General features: G+C 44.7%; 1 protein-coding gene across 2 annotated transcripts in view; it reads right to left on the bottom strand.

Annotated features, from left to right (window-relative positions):
* JADE3 (jade family PHD finger 3) overlaps nucleotides 1-20,894 on the bottom strand; it is a 566,198-nt gene that overhangs the window by 126,505 nt on the left and 418,799 nt on the right. For both annotated transcript variants that reach the window (XM_069636617.1, XM_069636618.1), the window contains exon 6: nucleotides 12,082-12,293. In XM_069636617.1, coding sequence (XP_069492718.1) covers nucleotides 12,082-12,293 — 212 coding nt within the window. The remainder of the gene's footprint in view (nucleotides 1-12,081; nucleotides 12,294-20,894) is intronic.

The following is a 20,894-nucleotide window of genomic DNA, read 5'->3' as shown; positions in this document are numbered from 1 at the left end:
AGATCAGGCGTCTTCCTTTGACTATCTTGGCATTAGATTTGCTGACGCAGGTAGTCGGGCACAGCAGCTAGATAAATCGACTGACACTTAGTTGTTACAGTCTAGCCCCGGCTAGAGAAAGAACATAGCAATAGCCCACTAAGACCAGCCCTGAATATATATACAAGTTATAGACTCAACAAGCAGCGCTACATGGAGCAGCGTTCTGGGTCTTTGCCAACACTAAATCCCTGGAGGTCACAGAGAATACATTTTTGAAAAATATGTATACTCAACCTACCCAGTATTACCCCTTCATTCTGCTTCATGAGGAAAAGGTTCTGGTTTATATTGGCCTTTTATTTGTGGTGAAGCCCCTGCTTTTTTGGGTCCAAATCTGGCGCATACCATCAACTTGTAATATTCTGGGAAGCGAAGCACGATGTGCTCGCACAGAATGGTGGGCGTACTTTACCCTGGAACAATCCTCTGGCAACATCTGCATGAGATGGGCTCTTATACCAATAACGTCTTACCGAATTTAGACAGAAAAATCTTGAAAGTCTGCTAACTAGGAGCTACAACTCTATACTCAAGACAATATTGGGATTGTAAAGCAACATTAGGTTCCGAGTTCAATTTGGATTAAGTCAAACCCCTTCTGCCTGCACACACTAAGTTTAGGAGTGGCACCTTTTCGCTGGTCACACGTATATACAAAATCGGTTATGACTACCAGATACCACACGGTTCGCTTTTTGGTCAGCTCGTCAGATATTCTCATTCTCCCTAAAGTGTTCTCTTGTAAGCAGCACTTGGTGGTGGCCTGAAACGGCCTAATGGCGGACACTCAACAGGTTATATGCTTAGGCTATTGGCAATGAAACTCCTAGACAACACGTACGAAAGAAGGCATGAAGTCCAGGTGCTGGTAAATGGCCCATGCACACACCATAGCCCTGAAAGCATGCAGTAATACCCTGATTTTAAAATCTGGAAGTTGTTGTATGACTCTCTAGTTAGTTATGTAGAGGACTGCATTAAAATGATATAGTGCAAAATCGTCTTCACTAAAATATAAGCCCTGGCAGTTTGGCACATCTTGGCAGTTGACTTCAACTACAACCTAGTCAACCGCAACCCCACACTGTTCACTGTGCAGCACACTACCCCCTCACTCACCAATCAAACCGCAGGCTGTTTACCACACATTGCGTTTACCACACATTGACCTTGTTCTGTGCAGTCTTACATCCTTGGGAAGGCTTAGTTAGTGGGATCGAGAAGGAAAGTGCAAGAGCTTTGATGTGTGGTTGGTTGCTTCAGTTCGAAAAAACCTGTCACTGTGTGCTGGTTTGTTACTAGTTGATAGATGTTTTGTGGTGTTTGGTGCATGAGTGTGTGTATGGGGTGATTTGTGTGCGATTGGTTTAGTTTCCTGTTTGGTGTTGTGTCTGTAGTTTGCGCTGTGTTTTTTTTTTCTCTGCAGGGGAGGTATGTGTGTGATTTGTTCAGTGTTTGAAGAAGAGCATGCAGGATATTAGAGAGTTGCTTTAACAGTTTTCTGAACTTTAGGTGATTTTCTGTTCGTATTTCCTTTTGGAGCTAGTGCCAAAGTCTCGTCAGTATGGAGGAGAATGCTGTTCCCCCAAATTGATGCTTTGAGTATTGTTTAGGTTCGAGCCGAATGTCGTTGCTGGACCTTAATGTTGCTTCCGAGGCATCTGTGAAATTTTTTCGGTGGGGGCTTGTCTTTCTGTGGAAAAATCCTCTCTGTACATCCACTCTTGCACATCTTCGGGCTGCTCAAAGAATAGGGAGCTGTTTTTATGCAGGACCTTAAGTCTAGCAGGGTACATCAGCATGTACCTCAGGCCTGCCTTATGGAGCCTCGCCTTGGCTGTTGAAAACTGCTCTCTGCTCTTCTGAACCTGGAAGGTATAGTCCGGGTAAACCGCCAGTTGTGCAGATGCCCGTTGCAACGTACCACCCTGCCTGGAATAAGACAGGCTCTTCTCCTTGTCTCTGTAGTTCAGCACGTTTGCTATAATAGGGTGCGGAGGGGCCCCTGGCGGCGGCTTCCGGACAAGCACTCTTTCGATCATGAATCCTTGAGAGAGATTCCCTGGACCAATATCCTGCAAGAATAGATTTTCAATATAAGTTATGGGCTCTGCGTCTTCCCACCCTTGCGGCAGGCCGACAATATGCACGTTGTTCCTCGGGACCCTTCCTTCGGCTTCTTCCGCCCTGCTCTCCAGGAGATTAACTTTGTTGTAAAATGTGGATCTGGCCACCGTTATCCTGAGTCTTTAACTTGTACTCTTCTAGTTGAGACTCCATTTTGGTGGTTCTTTCGGATAGGTTCCGCACATCCTGGCGTAACAGCCCAAAGTCGCCTTTAACTTAGTCGATCTTGGCACGGAGCGTTGACTTCAATTCCGCAATGGCTGCCAGTATCCGATTGTTGACTTTTCTACATCCCCTTCTTTATCTCTGATCACAGCCATCTTATCCTCAGGTTTTTGAGGTGGGGGCACAGCATAACTGTCCAGTGTTTTTTGGTTGCCCTTCCCGTTAGTGGCCTTAGAAGGCATCCAACACAATTCAGGTGATCGTCTTTACTTCCTCAGCATAGCCGTGGCTGTTGTAGTGTTGCCACTGTTCTTCCTGGCCTCTCCTCTGCGCGTTGCTCCAGGGGTTCCCTCCAGGTTTATGCAAGGGATCACTCGAGCGTGTGATGCCAAAACCAGCAAGTCGTTAAGTGAGTAGCTCGGGTTAGGTCTCACAGCCAGTCCGGAATTCACAGTCTCACAACCTCTGCTGGAAATAACACCCCCAGGTCCCTTACTGTGACCATGTGTCTGAAGATGGTAACCTATGGGGAGTTTGTGGCATCCCCTGGAGTTATACTTCCGCTTAGGTGGTCCCCCTGTGGGCCCCCCTCTGAGTGGGTGTGAATCCAGCACGTCTCCTCCCAGAATCCATCTACTTTGGGCCCCTTTCTTACTGGAATGCTATGCAGTGGCTGTGGCCTTCACCACGTCTCCTACACACCAGTCGCGCCCCGATACCTCTGGGTTTGGTGTGCCATACAAATACTAAAGAAAAAAACCCACTTTAACTCCCTTGCAGGGGTTGCTCTCCACTCATGCCCCCCTCATGACCACCCCAGACTCCTCAGTGTGTGTGTGTGGGGGGGGGGGTTGGGTGATCTAAGGTCAGATGGGCCATCTGCCACTAGTGCTGGGCTCCCTGCCAGCTCCACTCTTGCATAAGCCCATATTACGGCTCATTACCGTTGTAAGCGTTCCTCGGCTGCTCCTCTTTCTCGCCACCACGTATCTGCTCCTTCGTTGCGATCTTCACCTCACGCCAGCAGGTATGGGGGCTTGTGCATCCAGTTTCAGGTGCAGAGAAGGGCTTTCGTAATGCCACACTCAGGCAGTATGCCTCTGTCCCTCCTGCTGAGTTAGCAAGTCAGTGCGTGTCTGCTAATGCCAGAGAGGGTGGCCGTTCCATCCCGCCGCTCCTCCTCACAATCACTTCGCACACCCATCCAGATTAGTCTCAGCAGGTGATCACCTGCAATGTGAGGCACCCCGGGAGCCCTCGTTCATGTTTCACCGCTGCCCGCAAACTGACAATGAGAGCGCTCGGCTTCAGCCTTCCGGTGCCAAATGTTGCGAATGGGTTCCACACTTCGAGCTCATTTTCCAGCAGGGCATTCCATTCAATCACTTCCTACCAATGCCGGTGCTCCTGATTCACAGGGACTTCCTCCACAGTCTTACGCCCACAACGGTGTTGCCCGTGTTGCCTGACACCACTCCTCATGGCTGTAATCCCGTTCCATCATATGCCCACATCTGCCATTTTGCTCCTTTGTTCTCCGGAGGCTCGTAGTATAAAAATGCTTCCAGGAGAGCTTTTGCTCGCATGTACTTGTTCTGATAAGCAATTATTTTCCACTATTCCTTCTCCCAGGTCGAGCCATACAAGCCTATTCTGTTCAAACGTGCGTTACTGCCTTTTTACCTTGTCAGTAGGATCAGGCAGGAGCTCCATTTGCAAGCAGCCTCACTCCATGGCTGCTAGCCACGCCCCCCTTGTTGGACCTTATGATTTGTTTTGGTTTGAAGATGAACATTTGTCCCTGTATGAATTATGCTCCTTGGCCGTAAATTGCTCTGTGTGTTATGCAGAGCGTTTTGAATAAAAATGTTTTTTGACCGGTAGCCAATGTAGTGTTCTCACTGCTGGTGTGATGTGTTCTCTTTTAGCGAGTCAGGGGAGTATTCTTGCTGCTGTGCCCTCTATTCATTGTAGCTTTTTGATAAGGTAATCTGGCATTCCGAGATAGTTGGCGTAGTCTATTCTTGACATGAGAAAAACGACAGTGAGTAATCTATGAGGGAAGATGAAGAAGGGCAGTATCCGCTTGATGGCGAGTAGGTGGAGGAAGCATTTATTTACTACTGCGTTGATTTGTGGTTCGAGTGTTAAGTCTTTGTCCATTAATATTCCAAGATTTTTGACCACGTTGGATGTTTCTGGTAGGTTTCCCAATTCAGGAGGCAAAGTAACGTGACGATGGTTTGACGGGTAATTGGGCGCAATCGTGATTCCCGTTTTGTCCGGGTTGAGATTAAGGCTATTGGTACTCATCCAATGGTTTCTTTCTGTGAGGCAGTTGGAAAGGTTTGGGTTTTGTTCTTGCTAGCATTTATTTTGTATATTTGTGTTTCGTATGCGTAGTTGTGCAGGTGAGGCGTCTTTTGATGAGGGAATTGTGCAGATGTTGAGTAGTGGTGAGAGATGAGCCTTGTAGGACTCTGCAAGTAGTTGTGTGGGGTGATTGAGTTGAAGGGTGTTAGCCAAACGGTTTCTGCTCTTTATGCCATGAAGGATTCTAGCCAGAATAGCACTGTATTGCCGATTCGTGTATCTTCAATTATTTTGATGAGCGTTTCATGCTACACTCTGTCAAAGGCTGCTGATGAAGTAAGTAGTATTTGTGCTGATTTGCGTTGGTTTTGAGATCATCTCAGATCGATAGTTATGCTGTTTCTATTCCTCTAATGGGCCTGAAGCAGACTAGTGTCTCATCGTTACCTACATGTAGCTTTCTAGGAGTTTCGCCGAGTGTGGTAGGTTTGATCGGTAGTTGGTTTCCTGATCGGTCTTTAAGGAGTCGTTTAATGCCGGTTTGAAGGCTTGCGGCACAGTTCCTGTTGCTAGTGAATGGTTGAAGAGCATGAGGAAATCTTGTGCAGGCGTTTTCTGGGTGAGGATAATCTTGTATTTGTCTGGTGGACAGGAGTCTGCTGGGGAGCTGGCTCGGTTGCTTTTGCTTACTAGGTCGTTTAATTTTTCAGTTGAGATTGGTGGAAGGTTGCTTAGTCTTGTTGGATTGGCAATAGACCTTGATGACACTACCAAGTACTGCAGTATGCCTCCTCCCAGACCCAGTTTTCTTTATTTATTCTGTTGTACTTGGGTGGCTAGTATTTCATCTCCTGCTTCACGCCTTCAGTACATATTGGCCGTAGATAGCACAATGTCTGCTTTACAGTGATAGATGAGAAAACTAGTACTAAGAATATTTTGTTACAGTTGTAGTGTTGGCTTGAGTGGAACATGGTGAGGTCGTGCAGAGTGTTGCCAGGTTGAGGTACCACTATTGTTTAGTGTTTGGTGCTTAGGTTTGTAAGCATTCCATGGTTGGGAAGTTGGAGAGTTGCAGGCTGATCTGTGGCTGCACTGGGGGTCATTAGTGCCTATAGCTTATTAATAAAGCTTGTTATAATGTTAAAGTGTCCCAGCGTGCTCTAGTTAACATTGGCGACGAGGATCCTCAACGAGTGGATCCCCAGCAAGAAGTTGCCAAGCCGCTCCGCTCTGTGCGTGGTAGCGGCCATCGAGGGACATCTTGCCGCTCATCAGGTGTCCTGACAACCAGTAAGTGCTGCCTAATCGAAGCGCCCGTTCCCCTGTGCCGTAACCACGTGCCCTCCATCCCCGTCGTGAGCTCCCACTCGTATCCTAGCCATCAAGCCTTTATTGTGAGAATCCGCAGCATGAAGAAAGGGGAGTTAATCGGAGTGAAGCACGACCCAGACTCTAGCGAGACGGGTCAACTCTCCCCAACGCATCAAGAAAGGCGCACCATCGCTTACCTGTTGGGAGTGCCGTGTCTGATGGCCGAAGAAGGGAAGGTTGCAGGCGCTTACCGTAGTATCCAGTGTAATGCCACGCATTGAACTAGAAGCCACCACGGCGGGGGTATAGAGGCCCAAACCCATTTCGCATTGGGTGCGAGTGGCACAGAAGGACCAGTACGGGCAGCCTCGCCACAAAAAAAAAGTGGGTGGCTTGAGGCACGAAGGGAGGAAGAGACCAGGGCAGCAGCTGGTGGTCATTCATTTTGGAATAAATAAGTCTAGTGCAGCAGAGCAACGTCACGGCGATAAAGCTGTCGGAGATCATAAAGAGAGAAGGGAGAGCAGGCAAGAAGTGCCTGTGCCGTAGTAGCTGTCGTACAGATGTGTGCTCAGACAGTCGCTAAAAGGAAAAGGAGAACCTAGTGCAAGACCTTGCGCAAAGTTGTTAAACCCAGTTTGATGCAGCACACACAGTACTGCAAGTGAGAAGTGACATTGTAGCAAGGTGCCGTATTTACTGCAGGGCTACCGCACGGACATTACAAGATACACCAACTATCACAACTGCTAGCAAGCGAAGCCACTAAGTAACTGGTGTTTGAGGTCACAGCAAGATGGCAATGCCAAGTGTGACAGGTCCACCCATGTTCATGCCTACACCGGGGCCAGCAAAGATAATGTGGTCCCTATGGAGAAAAGGATTTATGCACTATATCAAAGCTGCTTGAAGCAGTTCGCATTCAAACGATAGGAAGGTGGCCCTGTTGATGCATTTCCTAGGAACGCCAGAGAATCTTCGAGACTTTGCCTCCACTATCGAGTGATGGTGGAGGCGATTCGACTAACGAACTTGAGACCGCCCTTCTCAGGCTGGATCTACACTTCAATCCCAAAACCAGCACGATTCTGGAACGATTTAATTTTCGCATGCGAGTGCAAGAACCAGGAGAATCAGTGGAAGAGTGCGTTACCGCCTTACGCCAACTTAGCACTGTCATGTAAATTCCACGGGTCCTTCGATGAACACATCAGGGACCAGTTTATGACCCACTGGAGCTCGAATAAAATTTGTGAGGAACTATGGTCAAGGGATGAGCCCACCCTTGACGAAGTATTGGACATAGCTAGGAGAGTAGAACTTTTGTTGGCTTGTGTGGCCAAGTTAACGAGGAAAGAGTGAAATGAGGATATAAAGACAGAGGTATTAAGTGTGGGTGAATCCAAAAGCAAGACGAAAGGCATGGACAGACAAGGTATCCGAGGATGCGTGGAGGTCAAAAGCAGACAAGGGGCCAATCAAAAGGTAGAGAGAAGGGAGGAACCATTGTGCTTCCGTTGCGCAAGCAGCAGCCATTTTGCAGCATCACTGGCGTGGTCCGGGAGGAAACCCATATGTGCAAAATGTAAGAGAAAAGGGCATTTCGCAAACTGTTGTAAGAACTACCAATTTGGTCAATCCAGCCAGAAGAGAGTGTTCTACGTCAATGACGAAGGTGAACAGAGATCTTTGGATGAAGAAGAGAACTTTCCTGTGGAAAACATAACTGTCAACACTATAAATGTTGTGTGTAATGGAGAGGATGATGCCAAGCGTGAGCACCCGTATGAGTGTGCGAAGGTCAATGGTAATGAAGTCCTGATGATGGTTGATTCAGGGTCTAAGATTTCTCTGATGTCCAGGGAGGTGTTTGAAAGAGATTTGAATGGAGATGTTCGGAACTTAAGTCCCGATATTAGTCCTGGGGGATATAATCAGGACAGAATTGAGTTGATGGGGTATTGCGTTGGAAAGTTTGAATTTAAGGGTCGCCACAGGGAAGGAAAAATATATGTAACCAAGAAGGGTCTTCCATTGTTGGGGTGGAGAGAAAGGAATTTGAAGACAAGGCTTGATCCCAATGAAGTTGAGCAAGTTTTATAGGAGGGATGCACGCCAGTAGAAGGTCATCCCAGTGTTTTTAATAAGGGTGTTGGGAAAATAAAAGGGGTCCAACATCAAATAATTGAGACAGGGAAGCATGCCCGTTGTTGCCAAATTAAGGTCTGTTCCTTTGGCCTTAAGGGAAGGAGTTAAGAATGAACTAGATAAGTTGCTGCAGATGGGCATTATTGAGAAAGCCGGGAGAGTGGATTGTACTTCGCCTGTGGTAGTCGTGAAAAGGGGGTCTGGTGAATTAAGACTGTGCGTGAGCTCAACAACTGTGTGTTGGTCAACCGGCACCCGCTCCCTAATATGGGGGAGATGTTAGCCAGAGTGGGGCGTGGAAAGGTATTTTTTAAACTGGATATGGCTTCGCCGTATCATCAGGTAGAGTTAGAGGTGTAGTGTCGCAAGATTACGGTGCTTATCATGCATGAAGGGGTTTTCCAGTTTAAGAGGATGCCATTTGCTTTGGTGTCGGCCTCATCGGTTTTTCAAAAGCTTATGGACAGACTTTTTAGAGGAGTGAAGGGCGTCTTTTGTTTTCAAGACTATGTACTTGGTTGTGGTGAATCAGTGGAGGAACAGGATAGTGTTCTGTACACTGTTGAGGATATTTCAGAAGAAGGGGATTACCCTGATGGAGGAGAAATAGTTCAGGGTGTCTAAGGTAGAGTATTTAGGGCATGAAATGTCTAGAAGTGGGGTTAAGCCAAAAAAAAGTCTGGTCAATGCCATCAAGGAGGTAAAATCCCCTGCCAACAAGGTGGAGCTGAGGTCTTTTCTAGGAATGAGTTTTACCAAAACAAAAATGTGTTGAAAATTATGCGGCCAAGTTCAATGTATTGAGGAAGATGTTGAAAAAGCGCGTCAAATTTGTATTGAGTCAGGAATGTGAAGAGGAATTTGTAAGGATAAAAAAAGGAGATTGATTTAGCGCATCCTTTGGGTTGCTATGATACAAGACGAACCAGTGTGATTATGGTTGATGCTTGTGATGGAGGGTTTGGCACTGTATTGTCACAGGTTTGTGTTGATGGGAGCGATGAAATCATTGCTCATGCATCCCGAGAGTTGAGAGGGGCAGAAATTAGGTATTCTGTTTTGGAGAAGGAAGCGTTAATCTGTTACTGGGCTGTGGAGAAATGTAAGAACTTTGTGAGCGGCACAGATTTTATTATTCAAACGGACCATAGGCCCCTTAAGGTCAACTTTGAGAATAAAGGGCTGGACAAGGTTTCGAGGACGGTGGCTGGATGGGTCACCAGACTGCAGTGTCATCGGTTTAAAATGGAAGTCATTTCCGGAAGGGAAAATATTTTGGCGGTTAGCTTGTCGAGGTTGAAGGCAGTGCTGATGTTGAGGACATGGAGATGGTATTTGTCAATACTGAAAAAAACCTAGGAGGAGTGGTTAGAGGAAGCAAGTAAAGATGAGGTGTTGGCACGAGTGATAGCCTATGTGGTATCTTCTGTTTGGCCCAAGAGGGTTGATTTGATGGAGGTGGAGAAAGCGTTTTGGGAGGTGAAGGATGATTTCAGTGTGGTTGACGGTGTGTTATTCAGATGGGAGCATGCCGTAGTTCCTATGGGCATTCGTGATAGGGTGATTGATTTGGCTCATTGTGGTCATATAGGCATTACGAAAACCAAAAGAGTCCTGAGGTGCGACTATTGGTGGCCGGGATTCAATAAAGACATTGAGAGGTGGTTGAGTGAATGCTCGTTGTGTATAAAATCCAGTAAGGGATTGGAGGCGAGGAAGCAACCCTTAGTGGATGTGGGTGTTCCCGTGGCGGTATGGAGAGATTTGGCCATGGATATTTTGGTCCCTGTGGAACTTGGTTATGGTAGGGGGAAGTGTGTTCTTCTCGTGGATTTGTTTTCTAGGTGTACTTCAGGAGGCATTTGCGAGGTAAGGTGTTCCGGAAAGCATTCTTACGGATAATGGTACACAATTCACTGGAGGTTGTTTTGTTAAGTATTTGCAGGAGTGTGGAGTGAAGCATAAGAGATCAGCTTTATACCATCCAGAGACCAACGGCATGGTGGAAAAAATGAATAGGTGTTTGATGGAGCATACATATGGCCCAAGAGTGTGGCTATAAGAAAGTAGCAATGCAGAAGAGAATGTGGGCTCTGCGCATGTCTCCGCATTCAACTACTGGCATTTGCCCTTTGAATTGATATGGGGGTCGCAAAACGAACATCACAGTGAGTCCTCCGTGGTTGGGTAGGAGCAGGGAATCTGATTTAGTTGTGGACAGGGTGAGGAAGATGTTGATGAAGGAGGAGTGGGTGATGCGAGAGAACCCGAGGAGGGGCAGGAAGGAGTTAAGGATTGAGTGTGGCGATCTGGTAAGGATTAGGAAAGAAGTCTTCAAGAGGAAGGGTGAGTCCTTGTATTCTGATCCGGTGAGGGTGGTCGCTGTGTTGAAGGGAGCTGTTCGGGTGTCTGGTGGTCAGGTGTGTTACAAAGATAGAGTTGCGGTGGTGAAGAGGGGTATTGTGCGATTGTGTATTAGTGCAAAAGAGGGAGATGTGTTGTATTGTTGGCTTGAGTGGAACATGGTGAGGTCATACAGAGTGTTGCCTGGTCATGCAGAGTGTTTTGAGGTTGAGGTTCCACTATTGTTTAGTGTTTGGTGTTTATGTTTGTAAGGATGCCATGGTTGGGCAGTTGAAGAGTTGCAGGCTGATCTGTGGCTGCGCTGGGGGTCGTTAGTGCATATGCCAGTGGCATTTTCTCCCCCTCCTATGCACAAAGCCAAAGGATTAGGATTGCACTGGGTCCCCTGCAAAAAGCAGGAACAACAAATCTGGCCCAACGAGAATATCTTCATTGAGGTGCAGGTGAACAGTCTACTCATGATGAGACCTCTCTGGGGTGTTCAAAACCACTGCAACCATGCTGCAGTGGACCGCACTGGTGGTGCTGCTGTCCTCTGTTTCACTCATACTCCTGGGCAGGTAGAGTTGGGCATGTTAAACGTTTGGGCACAAATGCACACCAAGTTGGGTGTCTATCTTTTGGCAGTAGATCAGCTGCTGCTGCGATTGGCGCTAGTGTTGTTCGATTCCATGTCCAAGCCCCCATAACTTCAATTTTTTCTTCATTTACCTCCCCCCTCAAAAGCATTCCCCCCTGCCCCCAAACCAACCCCCCCCCCCAAAATTTGGATGTGAATTCTTCGGCAAAACACCTGGCGAAAAAACAGGTGTCGGCAAAAGGACGCACTACCGAAATATTAACGCTGCTTCCAGAAACTGGAAAGTTAGCGGTGATCCGAATTATCCTCACCACCATGAAGGCAGCAGCAGTTGCATAGACGCTGGTGTCGGGGTCAACACACTGCCCTCCACAGAGCATGCTTCTAATTATGTTAGCCATCACTATTCCACAGTTATGTAAAATAAAAATAAAAAATTTCCATTTAATATTAAGCCAAACTGCTGAGAGATTACGCAGTAGCCGCCATAAGGCACACTAAAGAACAGTCAGCAACAATGCAAAGCTCAAAATCAGGGTAATCCAAATCCGTCTAAAGATTTAAAGAAAAGTAGAGTAAAAGGTGAGACCAAAATGAAAACAATTAAACAATACCAGTAGTTTGTCTTGATTCAGAAGAACCACTTGCTTTCTTGGGAATGGGGCGGTCAGATATTCAAGAATTGGGGTCGTTTGCTTGTGCCATTAAGATGGTCTAAACTAAAAGCCATGCCAGAGTGAGTGTCTCTATACGTAACAAAACACCATTTAGGAGATGGCCTGCACAATTATGTTGGTGAATCAGACACTTAAAAGTTTATACTGTGGATGAAAAGGTAGTAGAAAGTAGAGATGCATCTGTGTTAAATACTTTTGATCAAGTTGTCACATGGGCTACTACAGGGGGAAAAAAAAGGGATTGGACCTTAAAATCTGACTGATGACAAGACAACAGATTTTACTAGATATTAAAACAAATTATCTACTGAAAAAAATTAACTAAGGAATTCCAAGGTTTGGTGGACTTACCTGATGGACACAGATATTGCACCGGTCACAAAAGACCATGTCATTGCCCTCTTCGCTGTCAGGTGACCGGCACACATCACATATGACATCTTCATCATACTCAATACCCAGTCCCTCCTCGGTCTCAATGGCATGGTTCATATTCTCATGACAATGTCTTTCCAAGACCTCAACAGTTTTCTCCATTGTGCTCTCGTCCACGGGCCCACATCCTACAAGGATTAAAGGGGTATTTAAAGTGCTAGCAATCAGATTACAACACAGTGCATGAGGTCCACTGGCACAGTGAACGAACAGTCACAGTTACATTATTTTCCAACACAAATTGATGAAGGGCAGCTCCACCTACGAATAAACTGCATTTAGCTACACAGGTAGGAAAACGCCCAAACATAAGCCTGGAGTTTCCAACCAGAAAAATACTTTATTGTGAAAACAAGACTACACCCCTGCTGGCATTTTACAACATGAAAATCTAAAAGTGGTGATAGGATCTGTTTAAAAAGCACAAATGGATGGACATCGTAACAAATACATCTACCAAACGTATGCTTGTAGTGAATCAAGCAACGTGGGCTGTGGCCTGTTCCTTCTGTGTCACACTCCAGTCATTGTTTGAATAATCATAACATTTTTGGGGGAAATCGGTTTGAACAACTATAACTCCAACAAAGCTGACTCCGGAGCCTTAAAACAGCAGATTAGCAACAGATGCACATTTTCGTTGGAATCAGACCTCAAAGACCACCATCATAATTATATCAGAGCTAATAAAATCATAAAGGTTTCTAAAAAGGAAGGAAAAAAAAAAAAGAATTGACAAAGGTTCAAACCTAATCAAGCCAACAAGTACTCCTTTTGGAGCAGCTCAAATCAGTACTTGAATCTTTCAAATCTCTCATCTTGCAGGTTTAGATGGTTTGAATCATTTGAACAGATTCCAGCTAGCAGTGTTTGGAAAACATGTGGCTCCGATATCGATCCGGGTTGCCCATCCCTGGTTTAGATGCAATGAGAAGACGGAAGAGGTGATCCTTCCTAATTACATCATAAAAGCGGCCTAGGATGCACCGTAACTGGACTTCAGGCTGTGTGCTCCGGACTAATGGGAGGAGATGTCCAGCAAATTAAAGTGAATGCTACAAAATCAAAACACAATGTACACAACAGATCTAGGTTTCATCTTGCGTGATATAGCACAGATTAAAGAAACATCTGATCTTCTGAAGCGTGGCACAATGGAGAACCATAGCACCTCCTGAAAAAGAGGAGGAATAGAGAAAGGAAGAACAAACTAAGACAGAAGCACAGAGAATATTATACATCTATAGACCCATAAAAAAGTATCAAGCTTAAGATCACAATAACTTATCATGCAGCTAGGCAACATCTCTGGTGGCCATTAATAGCTATGCAGTTCTTGTGCGCCTCCGATACACATCACTCTCCACCTTGCATTATTCACACAACCAACCCTTGCACATCACAGCCATTCCCACACAACCGCACTGAGCACACCACGACCCGCTGGTCTAGAATTATCAACAACCTGCCACCCACCAGCAGGTAATAAGGTCCTCACTGCACCAGCCTCACTTGATCAACCTGCGACTCCTACACTCTGATTTAAACATCTCAAATCTCCACCGCCAATACAAACCTAGAATCACACTGCCATGTGTCAACACATTTTTCATCTGCCTCTCCTTCTATCCCTTTAACAGCCTCCCACTCACCTACTTTTCTTACAGAACCACACACAAATAGGCTTCCAAAACGGCAGACGTGCGTTGTAGAAGACTACTTTTTGGCATTAACCACCCGTTCCAAGGACTGGAACGGGTGGTAACGGTCTGGGGCCTGAGCTTCACAGCTACCGGGTGCAAGTTCTATGTAATTTACTCGTAAACAATTGGTCGAGGGAGATTTAGCCTAATGTTAGTTTTTTGTTTGGGACATTTCAACGCTAATGTAAGCTGGGGAGACCCCTCCACCACCGCTCCCACCTTGTTCATCACACAACCCCCCCACAAATATTTGCATTGAAATTCGTCCAAAAATATCAGACTAAATCTCTCTCGACCAACTCTGCTGCAGCAAAACCTCCCTATCGCTCCAGGGTAGAGTGGAAGGAGCAGCAGTGAGGTAAGTGGGGAAGAGGGGGTTGAAAACAAAAAAGGGGGAACTGAGGGTGGGGGGGAAGTTGGCAGGAGGGCATACAAACCGGCCATCAGGAGGCTTGGAACGCGGGTTGAGATCGCCAGTTTCAGCAGGTGTTCCCAGTTTCCTGATTGGCTGGCTCGTCACCACAGGCCGCTAATACAGGATATTACTCGCTCAAGACAGTGCTATACATGCATTTAATTGAAATGTGTGCCATCTACCTTCCATGAATTTAGATAATTCCTTATTGCAGAAATAAATGTGTGTACTGGGTTATTCCCTTCAACCAGCACAGTGAGCATTATGATGGACCTTGGTGTTGAGTTGACTGGTGCACAGGCGATTGCTTTTTTATGTTCCCTACTTTAACTCAAGAAAAACGTTTACATCATTAGGTCACAATTCTTTCCATGCTAACACTTTGTAATGCACGTCCTTTGATCCACAATAGCCATATTATTATTTTTTTAGTTTGTGGGATTTTTGGATATACACAGGAAGGGAGTCCAAGAGACTTCTGGAAACTATTACACCAGACCCAACTTCATTATGTGCAATGACAAAAACATCTCATTTTTGCCCCACATGTTTTGGTTCAAAGATCAAGGAAGAGAGGTGTCCCTTGCAAGAGCACTGCTCTACTTGCCCCTCTGTTTCAAATTCATCCTCAATGATGCACAAGAATACCAATTTGCAGTATGTTCCAAGATTCGCTTGGTGGTTTTAGTGGCGGCGCATGCTAATGTATTGGTCTGTAACAGTGGCCAATCGGCTGAAAAAAGGCGTGTACTTCCTCTTGTGTAGAAAGTAGCAAGTCATCATTACATTAAAACCGTTGGGGTAGTGGAAGTGACATTGCATGCCTTTTATCCCTGCCCCTAAGAGACAAAGGAAGCAACCTCATTTTTGATTTTAAACTTCTAACATTGCAAATGATGCAAAGTAAATCCTATAATTTAATGAAGGTGAAACAAATCTCACAAGAGCAGGTAAAAAGCAGGCATTCATCACTACTGAGGCATAGGAGCTGCCCTGACAATCCCTGGTGACTCCCAAAGGACGCCTTTTCCTGTCCATCCGTATATTATTGGTTCCTGAACAGTTTGGTGCACAAAAAAGGTTCCATGTTCCAGTGGCCATGTTAGGGACATTGTGAAAGCGCATCAGAAAGCCCGGAGGAGTAAATTAAAGTGCCTATGGAAAAGTCCAACATCTAATCCCCAAAAGCTAAAACCCAAAGCACTTTGCTCATAATCACACCATGAATGTGAACTGCATGCTTCCTCATGGTACATGCATTGAATCGGTGTAGTTTTAATCTTAGGGAAAACACAAATATGCGCCCTTCTATAGAGCAGGAAAGGCTTTGAAAGAGGATTCATGATTTGAGTCCAATGACACCAAGTGTTGGGGCACAATCATCACAATCATTCCTGCCGCCCTCTCTGCCAACTTCCTCCAAAAAAATATTTCTACATGGGGTGTCTTGATAGTATGACCTTTTAATGGATCTTGGTAGGGGACAGAGGAGGATTGCCCAAGGCAGCAGGCCTTTGTATAGCTGAGCCAACGTTCTTTCCCAGGGGATTCACTTTCAATGGGAGACATGTTTTTAAGGCAGGCCAGGCATGTCTGGCCAGGTATTTCTTGAAATTTAGCACAACATTTTCTCGAAAACAAAACATGGCGCTTGGTGACAAGAACTTGGTTCACAGCACATCCATAAGAGTATAGCAATAGCATGCAAACTAAATGGGCACAAGAGGCAGTTCTGAATGGGCCCTCATAACGCACAAGTCTTGATAGTTCCACTTTCACACGTGTGCACATCAATTTACTAAGCACTCTAATGGGGATGGTACACAGAATACCTGGCTATGCTTTCCTACTATGGTAATCCCTTGTTTGGTTCCCCCGTCTTTTCAGTTTCCTTGTTCCACACTTTCCTTCTTGTTTGCCCTCCTCTATGCAAGTCACCTGGTTTCCTGGTGTCACCGGACTTTGGTGCAATTCACCCTTGCCTGGCCATACCACCATTTAGCAATGTTGGCTTTGTGCTTCACTGCTCAAAGACATTTTGCCGGATTGTGGGTTTGATAGCTGGCACCTGGTTTAGAAACTTGACAGCAATAATTCACTGCTCACCACAGACGTTTTTCAATGAAGTTTTGAGGCTGAGCAAGGACTTGGAATAAAAACGTGCAATATAATTTGAAGGGGGGGCGTGGCCAACTGCCGGCAAGATGGCCGCTTATTCTCTGTGCTCTCTGACCAAATGAGAAACTATCATTACGGACCTTCTATATTTTAATTCCGGTATCCAGGCATTGCTTCGAATACATAGTTTCGAAGGCCAAAGTTTCGGAAAAAACATGAATCTTTTTGTATGTAAAGGTTTTTTTTTTTTTTTTACTCTATTGGGTTTTAAGCGGTAATAAAACATGGGTTGAGGGGGACCCCCCCATTAAAAAAAAAATCATTTTTTCGTTTTTTTATTTTTCTAAACTTTGCCATTCGAAACAATCACTAAGAACCTTTAATTCCTACACTATGTTCATACAGGATTCACTGCTTCTGGACTCGCGACTAAGTTGAACTTTATACATTCAGAAATTAACAGCGCTTCAACGTCTCTTACCTGAATAAAGCAAACCGACCAAAACACAGCTGTTGCGATCGAACTGTGCTGCTGCATTTCACCTTCGTATTCGCTTGCTTTGCCGGCTTGCTTTGATCGCCAGAGCCTCAGACGGCAAGTTTCGGGAAGGCTTCCAGCTGCTGAGCAAGAGTAGGTGTGGATACTGACCCAACGCTTATTCGCGACGCCTCACAAGCCCAATCAGCAATAATCCTGTGGCAAACGTATTATGCAACGCTGTTGCTTACTTTCACTTCATTTGGGCCTACTCTTTACAGACACCTAATGCCCATAATCTTTACTACAACTAACAGTATGGCAAATACAATGTTAATTTTACTTAAAACACTGGCATCTTCATGTATTATTTGAAGGAACACATATTTTATCATGGCAACTACCAAGGAGGAACCATGCAAACCCATATCTTCTAATGAAGTCTCCACTTTAAATATAGGTATGGATACAATTTTAAATGAATTATGCAACGTTCAAGTTTCTATATATACGCTAGACATGTGCTCCCTATCCATGCAAGAAGACTTTCGCTTCTCTAAAAATAAAATAAAAGTAATTTCATCAACATTAAATGAAGAAGAAGAACACACCTTCACGGAGGATAGAATTGAGTGTTTAGAGCATATGCAGCAAAGAGCATTTCAGCTGGAAAGCGAGGTTGTAAACCCTGAAGCTCGAAACAGAAGAGACAGCATTCGCATTCATGGAATTCCAGAAAATTGCACTGAATGAAACGATTACTTTTCAAACTGGCTGGATCCATAAGGCATTGGGCATCTCCTTGCCACAACCCCTACAATGTCAAAGAAACCAAAGAATGAAACCAGAATGAAACCTTGTTTTTCTGTTAACTCCTCTACATCCAGACCACTAATTGTGTGCTTTTTAAGACATCGACAAGTGTGTCAAGTCCTATCCTTTGCTGGCCATAAAATGTATATTTTGCTTGACTTCTCTAAAGCAACACAAGACAAAAGCAAGGGATTTCTAGAGATGCGGTCTGCTTTGAAAAAACTTGCGATTACATATGGTCTACTTGATCTGCCAGAATGTTTGTTACCACGCCAGAACGAACCACTAAATTTCTTGAGCCTGATCTTTACAAGCTTCTTCCGTGGACACTTCCCTTATGCTAACTCCGCTTGCAACAAGCTCCTCCAGTCAAGATGACCATCTCGACGTACAAGGATCTTACAAACGCAATAAGTTCAAACTAGAAAAATATAACTTTCCTTGAAATCAGCCTGAATATAATGCTTCTGCTGAAACAGACATGTATGACAGACCTAGACAAAAATCTAGCGCTCCAATTAAATCAGGAGATCCTATCCTTCCTTCTTTGCAGAGCTAATGCCATACATACAATTTTGCCATCCAGTTCTTAATTTTTTATTTTTATTTTTTTTAATTTTATTTGTATGAATCAAAATAAAAAGATTGATTTTTACAAAGAGCTTGTCACTGTCCATGTCTGTTAAATGTCTTTTTGTTGATTTTGTTTACAAGAGAAGCAAAGTTGCTAGGGTTTTCAGCCTTCTACGGCCTCTTCAAACTGGTATTAGTGAGTGGAAGATATGATTAATCATGATATCTATTCACTCGCAGCTGCTACCTCTAGGTTTCGCAAAATTGAGAGGGCAAACGTTGCGTCCTGACTTTCTGCTGTCATTTCTGGAGAGGTCAAAGTGTCCAGTTTTGCCATGATTTGGTGAACTATTTGCGTGGTAGCCGTTAGCCAAGTCGGTCTATCTCCACTAGTCATTCTTGACCACCAACAAAGTTCACTGTCTAAAGAAGGGTCCAATGAGAAGTGTTGCATGTAGGCGGTCCTAATTGATTTGGTTTCTGGGCAACCCAGTAGGAGATGTCGAACTGTCTCTTTTTCGTTTGTATTGTGACATAACCTGCAGTGTGATAGAATTGACTTACCCCTAATGGCTCTAATTTCATTTGTAGGCAACAAATTCAATTTCACTCTTAGAATACAGTTTCTTGCTTTTCTGTTGGGAAATTGTTTGATGTATCCTTGTAATTCATTCAGTTTCTTTGTATTCGGTGGCAAGTGTTGAGTTAGCTTGTTTTCTGAAGCTTTTACCAACGTCTTAATCCAGTCTAGCTCTTTCGTTTTTTTCAGAATTTTTCCCGGATTTGTGATCAAGTCATTCTCATCACATTCAATTTCTTTTAGCAGTCTTGAGATGTAGGTCTTCCAGGATTTTAGAATTTTGTTAGACTCGGCTGCTAGTTCGATTTTGATCAGTCTGTAAAGCAATGGACTTTCAGGAAGTAAGATTTTTCTGTAAAGTCTTAGTGAATTACAGTTCAACGTCCCTTGCAGGGACAGAAGACTCAGTTCCCTTCGAATTGATGCTACCGGCGTAGACATAGGAAGGCCGAGAACAGTTCGCCAGTAATAGGCTTCAAGTTTTGGCCAAATTTCACGCGGGAGCAATATCATTGCTTCAATACCGTAGGTTAGAGCAGGACCACCTTCATTTTGTAAAAATCAATTGCCGGGATCGTAGAAAAGTGACCCAGCTTATGATCGATAGCTTTTCCTTGTGAGGCAAGTTTCCTGGTTTTTGTTCTCAGATGTTCATGCATGGCTGTTTCTTTTTTGGTGTTGTCCAGCACAATGCCCAGGTACTTGAAGTTTTCAACTTTTTCGATCTCCTCTGATTGAAAAAAACATTTTAGTTTTTCAGTTTTCTTTGTTGATTTTCCCAAGGTAAGTATTTTTGTTTTGCTTTTGTTTACTTCCAGGTTATTTGCTGTAGTATACTCGTACAGGTTGTCCAGTTGACGCTGTAGACCTATGAGTGTTTGATCAATCAGTATAAGGTCATCGGCGTAGAAGATTCTGCTGATGGTGTGTTGACACACCCGGGGTGGGAAGGCTCTCACAGAGGCTTCTGAAATTTGAAAATCACCGAGGTAGGCCAAAAAGAGGGAGGGAGCCAAGGGGCATCCCTGTTTGACACCTCTTTGGGTCGCTATTGGTTTTGATAGCAGACCTTGGTAGTTCAGTTTAACACGGACTGTCGTGTTCATATATAGTGCTTTAATGGGGTTCAGTATGGACTCGGGGCAAGACCAGGTTTTCAGTTTCCTCCAAAGCGCAGACCTGTCGACTCTGTCAAATGCTTGGGAAAAGTATATGAAGGCCAGATGTAACCTAGGCCCTCCTTCGAGCATTTTGATTTTCAGTATACTTATCAGAAGAATATTGGCTGTAGTTCCCAAGTTCTTTTTAAATCCAGATTGAAATGGATCATTACATGCGGCGTTCAAGGCCCATTGTTGGAATCTTTTCAGTAGTAAAGCGCCGAATAGCTTTCCTATTGGATCAAGGAGCGCTATGGGGCGATAGTTCACTGGATCATTGATGTCTCCCTTCTTGTATATGGGTACAATTGTGGCTGTGGTCCAAGAAGCAGGAATTGATTTTGATTCCGCGCATCTTGAGAAGACTTGACAAATAAAAGAGGACCAAGCTTCTGGGTTGGATTTCAGGTCTATATTTGTAATACCTTCGGGGCCAGGAGCCCTTGAATTTTTCAGGTTGACGATTAGGTCGAAAATTTCTTCTTGATCGCTGATTTTTACCCAGGGTGGTTCTTGACTCTTTAGTGTAGCGGGTTTCTGGCCCCAAGGTAGACCAAAAGTTTTCTTTATGTATTTGTCCCACGTTACTTCTCCAATAGCGTTTTCAATACTTGCATTACTGGTAGATGATTTGGAGTTTATTAGTGTCCAGAAATCTTTCGAATTTTTTGTGCAGATGGCTCTCAAAATAGCTTCGGAGTCTTGTTGATATAGAGTTCTGCGCTGAGATTTTAGCCAGGAGCGGTAAGTGGACTTCACTTTCCTTTTCTCCCTCTTTGCTTGGTTAACTTCAAGTTTTCCGGCAATTCTAATTGCTTTGCGGTATTCTCTTCGTTTTTCCACTAGCCGTATGTCATACAAATGCTTTAACGCTAGGGGGAGCGATCTC

This window comes from Ambystoma mexicanum, chromosome 7p (assembly GCF_040938575.1).
Source record: "Ambystoma mexicanum isolate Mex_15411 chromosome 7p, UKY_AmexF1_1, whole genome shotgun sequence".
In the NCBI taxonomy this organism is placed as follows: Eukaryota; Metazoa; Chordata; class Amphibia; order Caudata; family Ambystomatidae; genus Ambystoma; species Ambystoma mexicanum.
The sequence above is the reverse complement of the archived record's forward strand: the minus strand, read 5'-3'. Positions and strand labels throughout refer to the sequence as shown.